This window comes from Chiloscyllium plagiosum, chromosome 9 (assembly GCF_004010195.1).
Source record: "Chiloscyllium plagiosum isolate BGI_BamShark_2017 chromosome 9, ASM401019v2, whole genome shotgun sequence".
In the NCBI taxonomy this organism is placed as follows: Eukaryota; Metazoa; Chordata; class Chondrichthyes; order Orectolobiformes; family Hemiscylliidae; genus Chiloscyllium; species Chiloscyllium plagiosum.
Genome location: NC_057718.1, coordinates 23,957,098 through 23,973,139, shown reverse-complemented (window position 1 = coordinate 23,973,139; position 16,042 = coordinate 23,957,098). Strand labels below are relative to the sequence as shown.

At 43.5% G+C, this 16,042-nt stretch overlaps 1 protein-coding gene across 1 annotated transcript in view; it reads right to left on the bottom strand.

Moving 5' to 3' along the window:
- The window catches only part of fmn2b (formin 2b), a 463,563-nt gene extending 450,036 nt beyond the window's left edge, over positions 1-13,527 (bottom strand). Inside the window, exon 1 of the mRNA XM_043696758.1 lies at positions 10,568-13,527. Coding sequence (XP_043552693.1) covers positions 10,568-12,236 — 1,669 coding nt within the window. The 5' untranslated portion in view covers positions 12,237-13,527. The remainder of the gene's footprint in view (positions 1-10,567) is intronic.
- Between the last annotated feature and the right edge of the window lie 2,515 nt (positions 13,528-16,042).

Here is a 16,042-nt window from a genome sequence, read left to right as displayed (position 1 = left end):
GGAAATGCAGCTGCCCCCTTTTACTGCTGCTCTTCAGATTGTGGCCTAGTATAAGCTACATACATCCACAGAGCATACTTTTTCTGAATTAGCTGCCCACAACATTGTAGATAAAACAACAGACACTAAACACAGCCTGGGTGACTGCTTTGTGAAACACTTCTGTGCAAAACCCGAAACCTTATGACCCCTTATCATTGCAACCACTATACTTGTCCCTGGACAGCAATGCCAGGATGTTCCAATGAAGCTCAAGTGCAAGGCTTGAGGAACAGGTCATTCTAAGTGGGCAAAGTACAGTTTCTGGAACTTAAGTGCATGATTTCAGATCACATCCTCGACTTGCTGTAATTCATCCCCTGCTGTAATTCATTTCCCTTCATGTTCAGGTAGCTATCCAGCCATTCTCACGTCATTTCTTTACTCACCAAGATGAGCTGCTAGGTTACTTAATCTTTCTTTTCATTCTTCTTCCTGCTCCTCTAGATATTCACTTGCTAAAAAAAAAACCTGTTTTGCTTCAATCTTTACACAGTTCTGATGACTTCTTAGCCTGAAATGTCAACTGTTATCAAGCCAGAGATATACAGCATGGAAACAGTCCAACTTCAGTCCAACTCATCCATACCAACCAGTTATCCTATATAAATCTAGTCCCAACATTTGGCATACATCCCATCCTATTCATATATCCATCCGGATGCCTTTTAATGTTATTGTACCAGCCTCCACCACTTCCTCTCGCAACTCATTCCAGACACGTATCTGGACTATTCCTCAGTCAACTTACAGAATGGCCTCCCTTTCCTGTGGCACCATCCCATTGCTTCGGTGTTAAAAAGGTTGCCTCTTTTGTCCCTGTTAAACCGTTCCTCTCTCACCTTAAACCTATGCCCTCCAATTTTGGATTCCCCCACCCCAGGGAAAAGATCTGTCTATTTATCCTATCTATGCCCCTCATGATTTTATACACTTCTATAAAAGTTACCCATCAGCCTCTGACACTCCAGGGAAAAAAGCCCCAGCCTGTTCAGCCTCTCCCTGTTGCTCGAATCCTCTAACCCTGGCAACATCCTTGTAAATCTTTTCTGAATCCTTTCAAGCTTCATAAAATACTTCCTATAGGAGGGAGACCAAAATTGCATGCAAAATTCCAAAAGTGGCCTAACCAATGTCCTGTACAGCCGCAACATAACCTCCCAACTCCTATACTCCATGTACTGACCAATAGAGGCAAGTATACCAGACGCCTTCTTCACTATCCTATCTATCTGCGACTTTACTTTCAAGGAACTCTGAACCTGCACCCAAGGTCTCTTTGCTCGGCAACACACCCCAGGACCTTAACCATTAAACACAAGTCCTGATTTGCTTTTCCAAAATGCAGCACCTCATATTTATCTGAATTAAACTCCATTTGTCACTCCTCAGCCCATTGACTCATTTGATCAAGATCCCATTGTACTCTGGGGTAACCTTCTTCACTGTCCACTACACCTCCAATTTTAGCATTATCTGCAAACATAATAATCATACCTTCTATGTTCACATCCAAATCATTTGTATATAAAATGGCAAGAAGCAGTGAACCAAAATATTCACAGTATTCCAGCTGCGGTCTGACAAGTACCTTGTATAGTTTTAATCAACACCTCCCCACTCTATACTCCATTCCTTTTGAAATAAAAAGGCCATTTGCCTTCCATATTACCTGCTGAACTTAGATGCTAGCTTTAGTGATTCATGGAGAAATGCCAAATCCCTTTGTTCTACACCCTTCTGCAGTCTTTCTCTCTTTAAAAATATAGTATCCAATCTCTCTCTTCTTCCTGCCAAAGTACATCACCTCACAGTTTCCCATGTTATATTCCATCAGCCAAGTTTATCATTTCCCCCCCCCTCCCCCAACCACTTGCTTAACACGTCTATATCCCTGTACAGATGGCGTCATCCTCATCACTTGCTTTCCTATCTATTTGTGTCATCTGCAAACATAGGTATCGTAAATTCATTTTCCTCATCCACATTATCAATATACATATAGTAAAACAATTACAGACACAATAATCCTTCTGGTACTCCACTAGTAACAGGTAGTCATCCTGAAAACTCCCCCATTCTCAACAAAAATACTTAACCAATCCTTTATCCATGTTAATATCCTACCTCCAACAACATGAGCTCTTATCTTATTGAAGTAGCCTAATGTGTGATATCTTAGCAAATGTCTTCAGTCAAATCCTGACCTAGCTGTATTATGATCTTAACATATTCAGAAACAGAATTCTCTGTGCAGGCAGATGGTCAAATTCCATTCCATTCTGTGCAGACTTTGCCCACTCAGTACATTTTTATCCAAGTGTCCATTTAGCACATCATTTCAGGTACAAGAAATCTGTGGAGAATGAAGTCAGAACTCACAACACTGGGTTATAGTTCAACAGGTTTATTTGAAATCACAAGCTTTCAGAGGGCTGCTCCCTCGTCAAAGGTCTGAAAGCTTGTGATTTCAAATAAACATGTTGGACTGTCACTTGATGTCATGCCACTTCTAACTTTGTCCATCCCAGTCAAACACTGGCACCTCCACATTACAGAGAAAGAGGAACTGAAGGAAATTAATATCAGTAAGAAGGTTGCACTGGAGAAATTAATGGGCTGAAAATTGACTAAGTCGCCAGGACTGGATGGTCTACAGCCCAGAATGCTAAAAAAGTTGTTCCTGATTAAGGGCTTTTGTCCAAAACGTCGATTCTCATGCTCCTCGGATGCTGCCTGACCCGCTGTGCTTTTCCAGCACCACACTCAACTCTAATCTCCAGCATCTGTAGTTCTCAATTTAGCCTCATGACAAAATATAGTTAATGCATTGGTTAATTGTTTTCCGAAATTTTGATTGATTCTGGAAGGAGATTGTTGCAGATTGGAAGCTTGCAGATATCACCATACTATTTGACATAAGGATCAGAGTACAAATTAAACAGACTCATCAGCTTTCCATCAGTAGCAGGGAATATGCTCAAGTCCATCAGAACAATGTGTTAAATGGACATTTGGATAAAAATGTTCCGAGTGGGCAGTCTGCACAGAATGGAATGGAATTTGACAGTGAAAAATAGCTTTTTTTTGGGAGGTTAATAAAATTGATAAAGGGACTTCCTGGATATAAGTAAACCCACCAGAGTCTTACCAGACCACAGGGCTGCTCGCAGACAGACAAACAGCCAATGGAGGTTTAATCAGAGGATCACCACAACTCAGGCAAGAGTCATAGAGATGTACAGCACAGAAAAAGACCCTTCGGTCCAAACCATCCATGCCGACCAGATATCCCAACCCAATCTAGTCCCACCCGCCAGCACCCGGCCCATATCCCTCCAAACCCTTCCCATTCATACACCCACCCAAATGCCTTTTAAAATGCTGCAATTGTACTAGCATCCACCACTTCCTCTGGCAGCTCATTCCATACACTTACCACCCACTGCGTGAAAACGTTGCCCCTCAGGTCTCTTTTATATCTTTCCCCTCTCACCCTAAAACTATGCCTCTAGTTCTGGACTCTCCCACCCCAGGGAAAAGACTTTGCCTATTTATCCTATCCATGCCCCTCATAATTTAGTAAACTGCTAGAAGGTCACCCCTCAGCCTCCGACGGCGCAGGGAAAACAGCCCCAGTCTGTTCAGCCTCTCCTCCAACTCTGGCTCAAATCCTCCAACCCTGGCAACATCCTTGTAAATCTTTTCTGAACCCTTTCAAGTTTCACAACATCTTTCCGATAGGAAGACCAGAATTGCACGCAACATTCCAACAGTGGCCTAACCAATGTCCTGTACTCAATACTCTGACCAATAAAGGAAAGCATACAAAATGCCTTCTTCACTATCCTATCTACCTGCGACTCTACTTTCAAGGAGCTATGAACCTGTACTCCAAGGTCTCTTTGTTCAGCAACACTCCCTAGGACCTTACCATTAAGTGTATAAGTCCTGCTAATATTTGCTTTCCCAAATTTCAGCACCTCGCATAGAAGAGAAGCCAAGAAGTAGAGCCTTCATAGTACCCTCAGCTAGCAATCCATGCTGCTGATATCATTGCATCGCAAACCTGCGACTCAGCTAACTGAGTTGATGTCGTATATTTGATTATCAGAAGCTTTTTGTTTCGAGATTCCCTATTGGTGATTGGTAAAATTAAAGCACATGGAATGGGTGTAATGTACTGGCACTGGTGGTGAGCTAGCAAACAGTTGGACTTAATAGGTCATTCCCCTACTGAGAGATTGTGATGAGTGGGGTAACACAAAGGTCAGTACCTAAGTCCTAGTTGTTCACAATATAAATTAAACATGGTAGACGGAGCATGATGTGGAAATATTGGAGACTACCCAGTTTGGTAGGAAAAACACGTATGGTATTTCTTAAATGGCAACAGGTTAGAAAATATATTTGTGCTACTTACACCCAAATATCTTAGCTTCACATGATACCTTAGCATCAACACTAAAAAAGGAAAGGTGTGATAATGTTGCAGAATCAACGGTGACAGATCAGTGCAATAGAAAAAGCAAACTATGAAAACTAAAAAGAGAAAACATTGTTAGGTAGAATAAAAGGAAAACCCAAAAACAGGGTTTACTAAGTATGTAAAAGAGCCAGAAAAAAAAAACAGGGAAAGAGAGTTGAGAGGTTATATGGGCATCCATGCAAGGTAATGGCTGCAGTTCTCAGTGCATAGCTTTCATTGGTCACCATAATAGAAAAGGACAATGCAGGTAAAGACAAACTGGAAGACTGTGAAATATTAAAAGGAATTAAACAGAAAAAAAAGGTAGTATGAGCAGTTTTAGCAGTGTATAAATCTACAGGCCCAAATAAAAGTGTATTCCAGGCAGTTAGGAGGAGAGATCAGGGCCTTGGCAATAACTTCCAAAATCCCCTAAGACCACAGGTGAGATGCATTACGACAAAAGAGATGCAAAAGTTGTCTTATTGGTTAAAAAAAAAAGAGATCGGACTCGGAAGTTATAGGCTAGTCAGTCTAACCTTGATGGAGGGAAAGTTATTAGAAAGATTTTTAACACACAGAATAGATCTAAATTAGAATGGTACAGGTTAACCAGGAATAGTCAGTAACGACTTGTCAAGACAAATTTGTATTTGAAAGCTGGATCAGCTTCCACCCACTTCCCGCAGCCCAAGAAAGGAGTATTCTTGAAGGTAATGCATTTTACGTGGTTTACATGGATTCTACCAAATCTTTTTCTAAAGGCCCCGCGTGACTGACTTATTCCAAAAGCTCTTACTTGACCAGAGGCAAAGTGCATATTGCATCCAAATTTTGGCTGACAGGCAGCTCACAGGTGATAGTTGAGGGATAATCCTATATCTGGAAGTCTGTTTTCAGTGGGGCTCTGCAGGACCTGGCGCTTGAGCTCTGGCTATTTATCGTATAGCAAATAGCACACAAATTCTGAACTAAAACGTAGGAAGCATGATCAGGGTGTTTGTGCATGATGCAAAAATTGACTGTGATAGCAAGGGGGACAGCCATAAACTGCAGAAGGATATCAATGGACTGGTCAGGTAGGCAGAACACTGGCAAATAGAATTCAACCCAGAAAAAAAAGAAAGGCAATGCACTGGAAGACTAGCAAAGGAAGGGAATTACACAATGAATGGTTGGACCCTGAAAAGAACTGAAGATCAGAGAGACTTTGGTGTGCATTCCCACATCACTGAAGGTAGCAGGGTATTTGGATAAAATGGTTAACAAGGCATATGAAATACTTGAATTCTATGCTTTAGCTAACAGGATTAGGAAGGATATGCTGGCATTGTATAAAATGTTAGTCAGGCCACAACCGAGTGCCAAGTACGTTTCTGGTCACCACATCCTGGGAACAATGTGATTGCACTGGAAGTGCAAAGGTGGTTTCCCAGCATGCTGCCTGGGCTGGAGGGTCTGGACTGGGCTCACTTTCCTTGGAGCAGTGAAATTAGAGAGTGAGCTTGACTGAGGTGTACAAGATTGAGATGAATAGATATAGTTCCTTCCATTAGGGAAAGGGTCAATAAACAGGCCACAGATTGAATTCAAAGGAAAAAAAAAGGTAGAAGCCCAGAGATTTGGCAAGAAAGGATTCCTCTCTCCCGAAACACACAAAACACACCCCCGCCCTTTGGCCAAGTCATCCTTGCGAACTAGGTTTCTAAATTGAACTAGTCCATTTACCTGCATTTGGACCATATGCTGCCAAACATTTCCTATCTGTGTCTGTCCAATTGTCTTTTAAATGTTGTGATTATACGTGCCCCACCACTTCCTCTGGCAGTTTGTTCAAAAATGCATCACCCTGTGTGAAAATGTTGCCTCTCAGGTCCCTTCCGCTCTCACCTTAAACCTATGACCACTAGTTTTGGACTCCCTTATCCCTGGGGAAAAAAGACCTTGGAAATTCACCTTATCTATGCCTCTCATGCTTTTATAAATCTCTACAAGGTCACCCCTTGTCCTCCAATGCTCCAGGGTTAAAAAGTTCCAGCCTCTCAGAGCTCAAACCTTCCAGTCTCTAATATCCTTCTAAGTCTTTTTTGTACCCTTTCCAGTTTGAAATTATTCCTGTAGCAGGGTGGCCAGAATTGTTCACAGCACTCCAAATATGGCCTTATCAATGGCAATACAGCTGTAACATGATGTCCTGACTCCTATACTGAACGCTCTGAACAATGATGGCAAATATACTAAATGCCTTCTTCATCACCCTGGCTACCAGTGAGGCCACTTTCAAGGAACCTACGTACCCCTAGGTTTCTCTAGGCAGCAACGCACTCCGGGGCCCTACAATCAACTATGCAAGTCCTGCCCTTGTTTTTCTTACTGAAATTCAACACGTCAGATTTCTCTGAATTAAACTCCATCTGTCACTCCTCGACTCACTGACCCAACTGATCAAGATCAGTTTGTAACCTTAGATAACCTTCTTCTCTGTCCACCAAACCAGCAATTTTGATGTCATTGACAAACTTGTTTACCATGCATCCTATATTCTCATCCAAACTGTTTACAAGTGATGAACAACAATGGACCCAGCACCAATCCTTGCAGCATGCTGGTGATCACAGGTCTCCAGTCTGTGAAACAATGCTTTACCACTACCCTTTGTCTCTTATCATCAAGCTAATTTTGTATCTAATTGGCTAGCTCTCCCTGGATCCAATGTGACCTAACAGTCTTCTGTGTGATACGTTGTTGAAGGCCTTGCTAAAGTCCATGTAGAGACAACGTCACCCACACTGCCTTCATTTATCTTCTTGGTTACTTCTTTAAAAAAACTCAATCAAGTTAGGGAAATATGATTTCTCATGTGTAAAGTCATCAATCAGAGTCATTCAGGATGGAAACAGAACCTTCGGTCCAACCTGTTCACAGCAACCATGATCCCAAACTAAACTAGCCCCCACCTGCCTGCTCCTGGCCCATACCCCTCCAAATCTTACCTTTTCATATACTTTTCGAAAAGATCGTTTAAAACATTGTAACTGTGGCCATATCCACCACTTCCTCAGAAAGTTCATTCCACATGCAAATCAAACGTAAAAATATTGCCCATCACGTGTTTTTTAAAATAGCTCGCCGCAAAAAAAAAGTTGCACCCTAGTCTTGAAGTTCATCATCCTAGGGTAAAGATCACTACCATTAACTCCACCTGGACCTTTCATTAGATTATAAACTTCTATAAGATCGCCTCCTATGCCCCAGGGCAAAACGTCCCAGCCTTTTATAAATGTAGATCCTGTTGCTCAGGATCTCCTCTAACAACATACCCAGCAATGGCATCAGGCTCACCAGTCTGCAGTTCTCTTGCTTTACCTTCTAGCTTTGCTTCAATAAGGGCACAACATTAGTCATATTCAAGTTCAGAGTTGTTTACCGATATATCCTCATTTCAAAGCAAATTCATTCCATATGAAGCATTTGAGTTATTTGTTCCTCTAGCATGGCAAGATATTTCTCTTTTTTCCCCACCAAGATCATTAAGCTTTTGTTGATGTGACTGAGACACAAATCCATCCTTTGAAATGTCTTAGTTACTATTCAGAATCCAGCAGATCAAACCTGGGCAAACGGCTTGTAGGATGTCAAGTGACTGTAGCCACCAAACCCCATCCTAACTGTAGCCTGGATGCTAATTTGATAACAGGAGTTAACACCTTTCTGCAGGCCCCACAACCATCCTAAGGAGGAATCTCAGGCCAACTTGCAAACAGTTAAATGACCTACCCACTGTCAGATACCAAAATCTTTCTCCTCCCACAAACAAAGATAAGGCCACAAGAAGTAGGAGTGGAATTAAGGCCATTCAGCCCCTCGAATCCACTCCGCCATTCAATGCCACTTACCCGCATTCTCCCCATATCCCTTAATTCCTTGCGAGATAAATAATTTATCAATCTCTACCTTGGAGATATTTAACATCCCGGCCTCCACTGTGCTCCGTGGCAGTGAATTCTACAGACTTACCACTCTCTGGCTGAAATGTCTCCTCATTTCCATTCTAAATTGACCCCCTCTACTTCGAAGGCTGTGCCCATGAGTCCTAGTATCCCTGCCTGAGGAAAACAATTTCCCAGCATCCACCCTTTGTAAGCCATGATGGTCAAACCCCCCCATGTGATCCAAATATAAATTGATTAGGAAAGATTCCAACTAACACAAGAAAAATTGGTTTAGTTAAATGACTGCAATATCTTGATTTAAAGTAAATGCAAATGAAAGCTGGAATGCACCTTCGGTTTTGCTGGGTTCAAGGTCACACCAAAACTGCTACATTTATTATGCTTAAATGCTTTACAAGATTTCACATCAAATTTAAGACTTTCATTAATATTTTTAAACACTCCATTTAAATATCCTGAAGGATGCGTAATGGGTTTGGATTGAGTGTAAGTAAGCCAAATTTTACATTTTTCACAGAAAATTCACATCAATAGCCTTAGTGGTGTTGCAAATTACAGCTCAACTCAGCAAAGTACCTTCAGTGGTGTCCAACATTGAATTCATTGAGCAAAATGTACCATGTATAAGTGGATCACAGATGATCTTCAGGAGATAATGTAGCTACAAAACACTTGAAATTTAAAAGTGTTTCTTTGTAATATATAGTGAGATATTAAACAAATTTTGAGGAATCAGAATTCAAGGTGGTTAAGCAAAACATAAAAGTAATGTTAAGTCATCTTTACTTTGAGGCAAATATCTCACCTACACTCCCCTGATATGCCTATAGCACCCCCACCCCCAAACCTAGGTTAAAAATCAATTCTTACATTAGGCAAATCACCAAGTTCTTCAGGTTTAAAATCATCCATAAATTATGGAGTGTTTTTTTTATATAAAAAAGGCTTGCAGTTGGGAGATAAAGCTGATTTGCACAGGGTGTCTGATTCAGAGCAGCCACTCCCACCCACTCCCACCACGCTGGCTTAAAGAAGTTTGGAATTGAGTGTTCGGGGGGAAAATGAGGGGGATGCTGAAAGGATTGAATGTTAAACAGACAGGTGATGGAACCTCCACAAATCTAAACTAGGAAGTGCCACCTCAGAAGCTCACCAGCACTTCAGACATTCTGGATCACTTGGAATCTCCCGAGATGGCCTTGTGATATTGCTGCTAATAATCCAGAGCCCCAGGTAATGTTCTGGGAATAAATGTTCCAATCTGACCATGGCAGATAGTTGAATCTGGCCTTTAGAAAATTAAGCATGAAACCCATCTGGTTTATGGGAGGAAATGACTACTCTTATCTGGTCTAGCTGGTCAATGTATGGACTGCTTGGCATGAGTCTCCCCCAAGACTTGCCATTAGGGCAGCAAGGTGCGAGTCAGGACTTTAAGCCTCACCTTCAAACCCCCTCATTAAATCCAGTCCAAATCAACATGTTCTCTCTTACAAAAGATGAAGGACAGGAGGCTGGAAGAACACAGCAAGCCAGGCTGTATCAGGAGGTGGAGAAGTCAATGTTTTGGGTGTAGGGTGAAGAAAGGTTACACGCAAAATGCCAACTTCTCAACATACCGAGTTGCTGTGTTCTTCCAGCCTCCTGCCAGTCTACTTTGGATTCCAGCATCCGCAGTTTTTTTGTCATCTCTCACAAATGATAAATAACCATGAAAATGGGGCAGCTCAGTGCATGGCACTGCAGCCTCACAGCACCAGGGACCCAGGTTCGATTCCAGCCTTGGGTGTCTGTTCAGTTTCCTGTCCAGATTAGGTGGACTGGCCATGCTTCAAGCTACCCATCGCATCCATGGATGTGCAGGCTAGATGGATTAACTGTGGGAAAAATCTGGTATTGAATTGGGGGCGGGGTGATGATTTATTTTTAAGGAAAGTGGTATCAATTTTGAGATTGAAAATTCCCGATTATTGCATGGCTAGTGAACTCTCGAGCAGAGAAACAGAGAAAACAGAGAAAACAGTTGCACTCTGGAGGCAGACTTCAAAACATGGTGCAAGTGAAATTGATGGGACAGTGGAATTTTTTTAAAAATCAAAAAACTTACCAGTGAAGATCTCAGGGTAGCTGCTGGCAGAGAGAGAAGGTCTCTTTACAGGTCCCACAAATGGAATTGCAGGGGATTCGGACTGTTGTAAAGTATCCACGGAGCCTGCCTTCTTGATAGCCCCTTCCCTGCGTGGTTTCACCTCCTCAGTCCAATCAGCGGAGCGGCTGAGTGAACCCCTGGCACTGGGCAGCCTCTGCTGCCGGCGCTGGCCGCTGCTCCGCTTCAGGTCAGCGGCTCGACGGCGCCTCTGGAACAAGGGACTCTGCGATGGGGACGCGGAGGGCGAGTGACTTGGGGAACTCAGTTGCCTGGTGGTGGTCCTCACGAAGATGGCATTGACCGGTGGGTACGGCCTGACTGCAGCCGGTGAGGAGCCCGGGAAGGGTTTGTGTTGCCGGAATGCGTCAGTGCTCGGGGTGGGGAAGAGGATGCGGCGGGCACTATGGATGGCGTCAAGGAAGACTTCAGCATCAGATGGCAGCAGGTCGCCTCCATCCTCCTCCTGAAGCTCGCTCTGATCAGCATCTGTCAAGGCTGAAGTGGACCCATCTGTGGGGCAGGCTGGAGGATGCTCTACTCCATTGATAGAGGCAGGAGCTGCCGGTACCTCGGAAGCAGTTTCCATGGAAACCCTCCTCTGCCTCTCCGCATCTCCCCCGAGGCTCTGAACAGGGGAGAGGCCCGGGGAAGAGCCACGCCCCCTGGCGGCGGCGGCAGCATCCTCTCCACCTGGGCGCGGACTAGCAACAGCCTCTGATGGTTCCTCCAGCCCCCGCGGGGGCTGCCTCTCCGCCGGGAAGGGGCTGAGCTGCAGCCCGATGGCGTGCTGGATGTCCGACAGCAGGTCCTCGTGTTCCGCCGCCGAGTGGAAGCTGTAGCCGTCCGTGTCCGAGCTGGAGCTCAGCAGCCCCCGCTGCCCGGCGTCCCGGAGCAGGGAGCCCGCCCGCAAGCTCTCCCCGGCCCGGATGTCCAGCTGCTCGGCCTCGGTGTCGGTCAGCCCCCCTTCATCATCCGCAGAGATGCTGATGTCCGGAGTCTTTGTCGCCGAGTGGACGCTGTCCAGCTCCTCGCTCGCAAGGGCCCGCCTGGCCAGCCCCTCAGCATCAGCATCATCCCGGGAGCCGCAGGCCTCATTTTTACCCCGGGCCGGGGCTTTTCTCTTCCTGATGGAGAAGACCGAGCGGGAGGACTCGGATTTCTTCTTCCTGCCCTCGCCCCCCTTGCCGTGCTTGGGGTGAGATTTCCTGCCCTTGGCGCTCTCCGCAGCATCCCGGGAGAGAGCATCCTCCGCCCATTCCTGGCCGTCCCCAGCTCCCGCCGCCGCCGCCGCCTTCCTCAGCTTGCCGTCCTGGTTGCCCATGTTAGCGAATGGCCAGCAGCCCTTCGCCCTCAAGCCATGCCCGACGTCCCGCCTGCAGCCTCCAGCATCTGCTGCTGCGCCCGGGGATGCGGAGAGAACAAACGCGAGCTCGGTGTTGGAGATTCTCCCATCTGCTGTTGCAGTCTCTTTGCATAATGTGGTCCCCTCCTCTGAGACATGCTCAGTGCAGCTCGCCCCCTTGCCTGGTCTGTGAGCTAGCAGCTCGGCCGCCTTCCCCACACAAGGCAGGAAGCACTTCTCCGTGATGTTGTCTGTTAGCTTCTCAATCGTGTGAATGGCTTTCATTGTGCACTCTTTTTTTTAATAAGACAGAGGGAGAAAATCCATCACAGGCACAAGAGAATGCAAATCTACCCACAGCTGAAGCTTTGAAACACTGCAATTGTTCTTCTAGAAGGAGAGAGAGTGGGGAGGGGCAAGAGAAATGTAAAAGGATTAATTACACACTGCAGAAATTAGTTTATAAATAGAAAAAGATTTTAAAAAAAGTATTGCATCTATAGTTTCTGTTCCCATAGAAACAGCTTGCAGCCCAAAAGGATGTCTGGTTCCCCAGGGACATCAGAGCAGACTGCTGAGACTCCCCGAATCTCAGAGCAGCAACAAATCAATGGATCATAAGCTTCCTTGTTATTCCAGCAAACGTGTAGTCTGTTTGGTGCTCATCATTTTGCTAACACGGATTGACACCAGTCCTAAACATTTCAAGTGTTTCATCTTCCCCGAGGCTGTTCGTTTCCAAACTAGTGCTGGATAACAAAAGACTTTCCAGCAGAAACCTACTGCAATAACAACAAATCCACTTGATCTAAAAGACGATTGCTCAAGACAAGACGCAATAGTTTTGAAACGTGAACGCACGATGCAATTTTTGAACCGAAAAAAAAAAATGCATGTTTTCCCCCTCTCTCAAGAAACTGCTCAAAATGTAAAAGCTTTCAGTTTAAACATCAATGACTGAGGCAAGGTGGATTGCAAAGCTTAAAAAAGCTACAGACACCGAAGCACCTGTACGGGTCTGTATCTAACAGCAGACACCGAGGGGCTGTGGGGGATGGGAAGGATAGAAAATCATGAATGAGTCCTGTAAATACGCTTGCAGTCTGGTTCCACTTTGAACAAAGGATAACTGTCAATCAAAATACTGCTAATGGTAAAATTACAATTTAGACAATGTTCGGCCTTGAAGTCAGTGCCCTTTAAAGAACAAAAAAAAAAAATCAGCATTTTAAATATGCAGATGTGCAAACCTAATAAGCAGTATCGTGCTTGGACTGCTGAAATAGATCTCACAGCTTTTCGAAGCAGAAATTGAAAGTTGGAAATTACAAAATGTCTTATCCTGCACGGTGTTTCTTCACAGAATAAAATGAAACAGTCTTCTTTACATGAAAAGATTTAAAATTAACTTCCATCCAAGGTTCAAGTTTTAAACAAAAAAAAGTGAATAAGAAGGGGGAAATATTAGAAGCTACACAGGTCTAGTCAATATTTTCACATTAGCTGAACTGGTGACCAGTGATTTTCAGAGGATACATTTCACATGTACTGCAAGGACATTAGCCTGTTCTTTTTTCTTCCAACCATGCCCTAGATTTTCTTACTTATTTAATTGCTGGAGACCAAAATATTCTCAATCTCTGAGAAGTATATTACCATTACCAGTCTTCACCTGATTTACTGTTACCATCTCTTGGACAGTTCAATAGTGGGGAACATTCTTGAAACAATGATTTAAGATAAAATAATGAATTCACATTTTGCCCTTTGACTCTTAAGAGCAGCTAGCATAGATTACTAAAGGGAAAAAGTAGCATTTAATTTTTATTCTCAAGTTTATTTTGATGAGCTAGCAGACAAGGCAGAGGAAGGTAAAATCAGAGATGTACACTACAGAAACAGACCCTTCTCTCCAACTCGTCCATACTGACTAGATATCCTAACCTAACCTGAAGAAGGGCTTATGCCCGAAACGTCGATTCTCTTGTTCCCTGGATGCTGCCTGACCTGCTGCGCTTTTCCAGCAACACATTTTCAGCTCTAACCTAATCTAGTCCCATTTGCCAACATTTGGCCTATATCGCTCGAAATCCTTCCTATTCATGTACCCATCCAGATGTCTTAAATGCTGTAATTGTACCAGCCTCTACCACTTCCTGTGGCAGCTCATTCCATAAATGCACCACCCTCTGCATGAAAAAAATTGCTCCTTAGGTCCCTTTTGTATCTTTCCCCTCTCACCTTAAACAGATGCCCTATCGGTCTGGACTCCCGCACCCCAGGGAAAAGACCATGCCTATTCATCCTATCCGTGCCCCTCATGAACTAATAAACTTCTATAAAAGGTCACTCCTCAGCCTCTGATGCTCCAGGGGAAAAAAAAAAGGAGACACACACAGGCACTTAAAAATAAGACATGGCAGGCAAATTCTTTTACACATAGGGTGGTTTTTGTACGTAGAATGAACTTCCTAAGGAAGTGGTGGATGGGAGGACAATTTCAAATGTTTAAAAGACAATTGGTTAGGTACATGAATAAGAAGAATTTTGAGGATATGTTTCAGGAGCGACAGACAGGACTAGTTTAGTTTGGGATTATGCTCGGCATGGACTGGTCAGAAGGAAGTGTATGTCTGTGTCATACAAACCTAATAAGCTTCTCAAATCCCCTCAACCCTGGTAACATTTTTTGTAAAACTTTTCTAAACCCTTTCAAGTTTCACTATACTATCCTGTGCAAAGGCAATCAGAATCGAACAAAATAGTCCAAAAAAATGTCCTGTACAGCCACAACACGATCTCGCACCTCCTACCCTCAATACACTATTATATTGATGTGAAGTACACTAGACTTCGAAAAAGACGTGATAACATTGGACAGACTTGAGCAAGATTAAAGTTCATGGAATTTTTAAAAAAAAAGAATGGTTGCAACTTGGCTATGAAATTAGCTTAGTTGTAAGTCACAGTAATGGAGAACTATTGTATTTTGAACTGAAGCATCCAGGGATCAATGTCAGGGTTCTTGCTGTTCTTATAAGAGCAAAATTACTGTAGATGCTGGAATCTGTATTGAGAACAAAGAAAAAAAACTGGAGATCACAACAGGTCAGGAGGGAAAACGAGCTAATATTGAGTCTACATGACTCTTCATTAGAGCTTGCTATCCTTTATCTGTATTAAAATTACTTGTGCTTGTTTATATGGAACAAATCGCAAGAGTTGGTGGATGACAAAACTTAGAAGCATTAGGATGTACAGAGAGTTTAGAATTTAAAAATTACTGACAAGTTGGTGGAATGAACAGATGAGTGACCGACTTAAATTTAACAAAGAAACGTGGAGTGATTTTGGCAGGAGTAACAGAGGAGACAATATAAACCAAAAAAATGTCCAAGTCCAGAAGAATTTGAGTATATACTGTACGAGCATGAATTAACAAAAAAGAGAAAAGAAAAGGGACTGAGCTGGTTGATAGACTGGTTAGCATGCCGGATCCTGTGAACTGCAAGTACTAAAATAAGAAAATGATAAAACTGTATAACCCTGATTCGACCGGGAGCTAGAATACTGGTCTCAAATCTGAACAGGATCATACCAGACAAAACATGAAATGGTTTTTCACTGTTCACTGATGTTGCCAGATGAGAGTTCATCTCACATTCCCAGTATCTGTAACAGTTGCTTTTATTACTGCTCCCATTGGTGGCTGTCACACTTTAAAATGGTTGTGAAGGTATTGGAGAGAACGCAGAAAAAAATTCAGGTGAATGACTTCATGACTGAAGGTCTCTAGTTATGTAGAGAGATTGAAGGAGTTGGGATTATTCCTCTTGAAGGGAAAGAGGAGAATGAGAGGAGATTTTTTTTTTTAAATTGAATCCCTACAGTGTGGAAACAGGCCTTTGGCCCAACAAGTCCACACCGACCCTCCAAAAAGAGTAACCCACCCAACCCATTCCCCTATATTTACCCCTGATTAATGCACCTAATCTCTGTATCCCTGAACACTATGAACAATTTAGCATGGCCAGTTCACCTACCCTGCACATCTTTGGATTGTTGGAGAAAACCGGAGCACCCACGGGGAG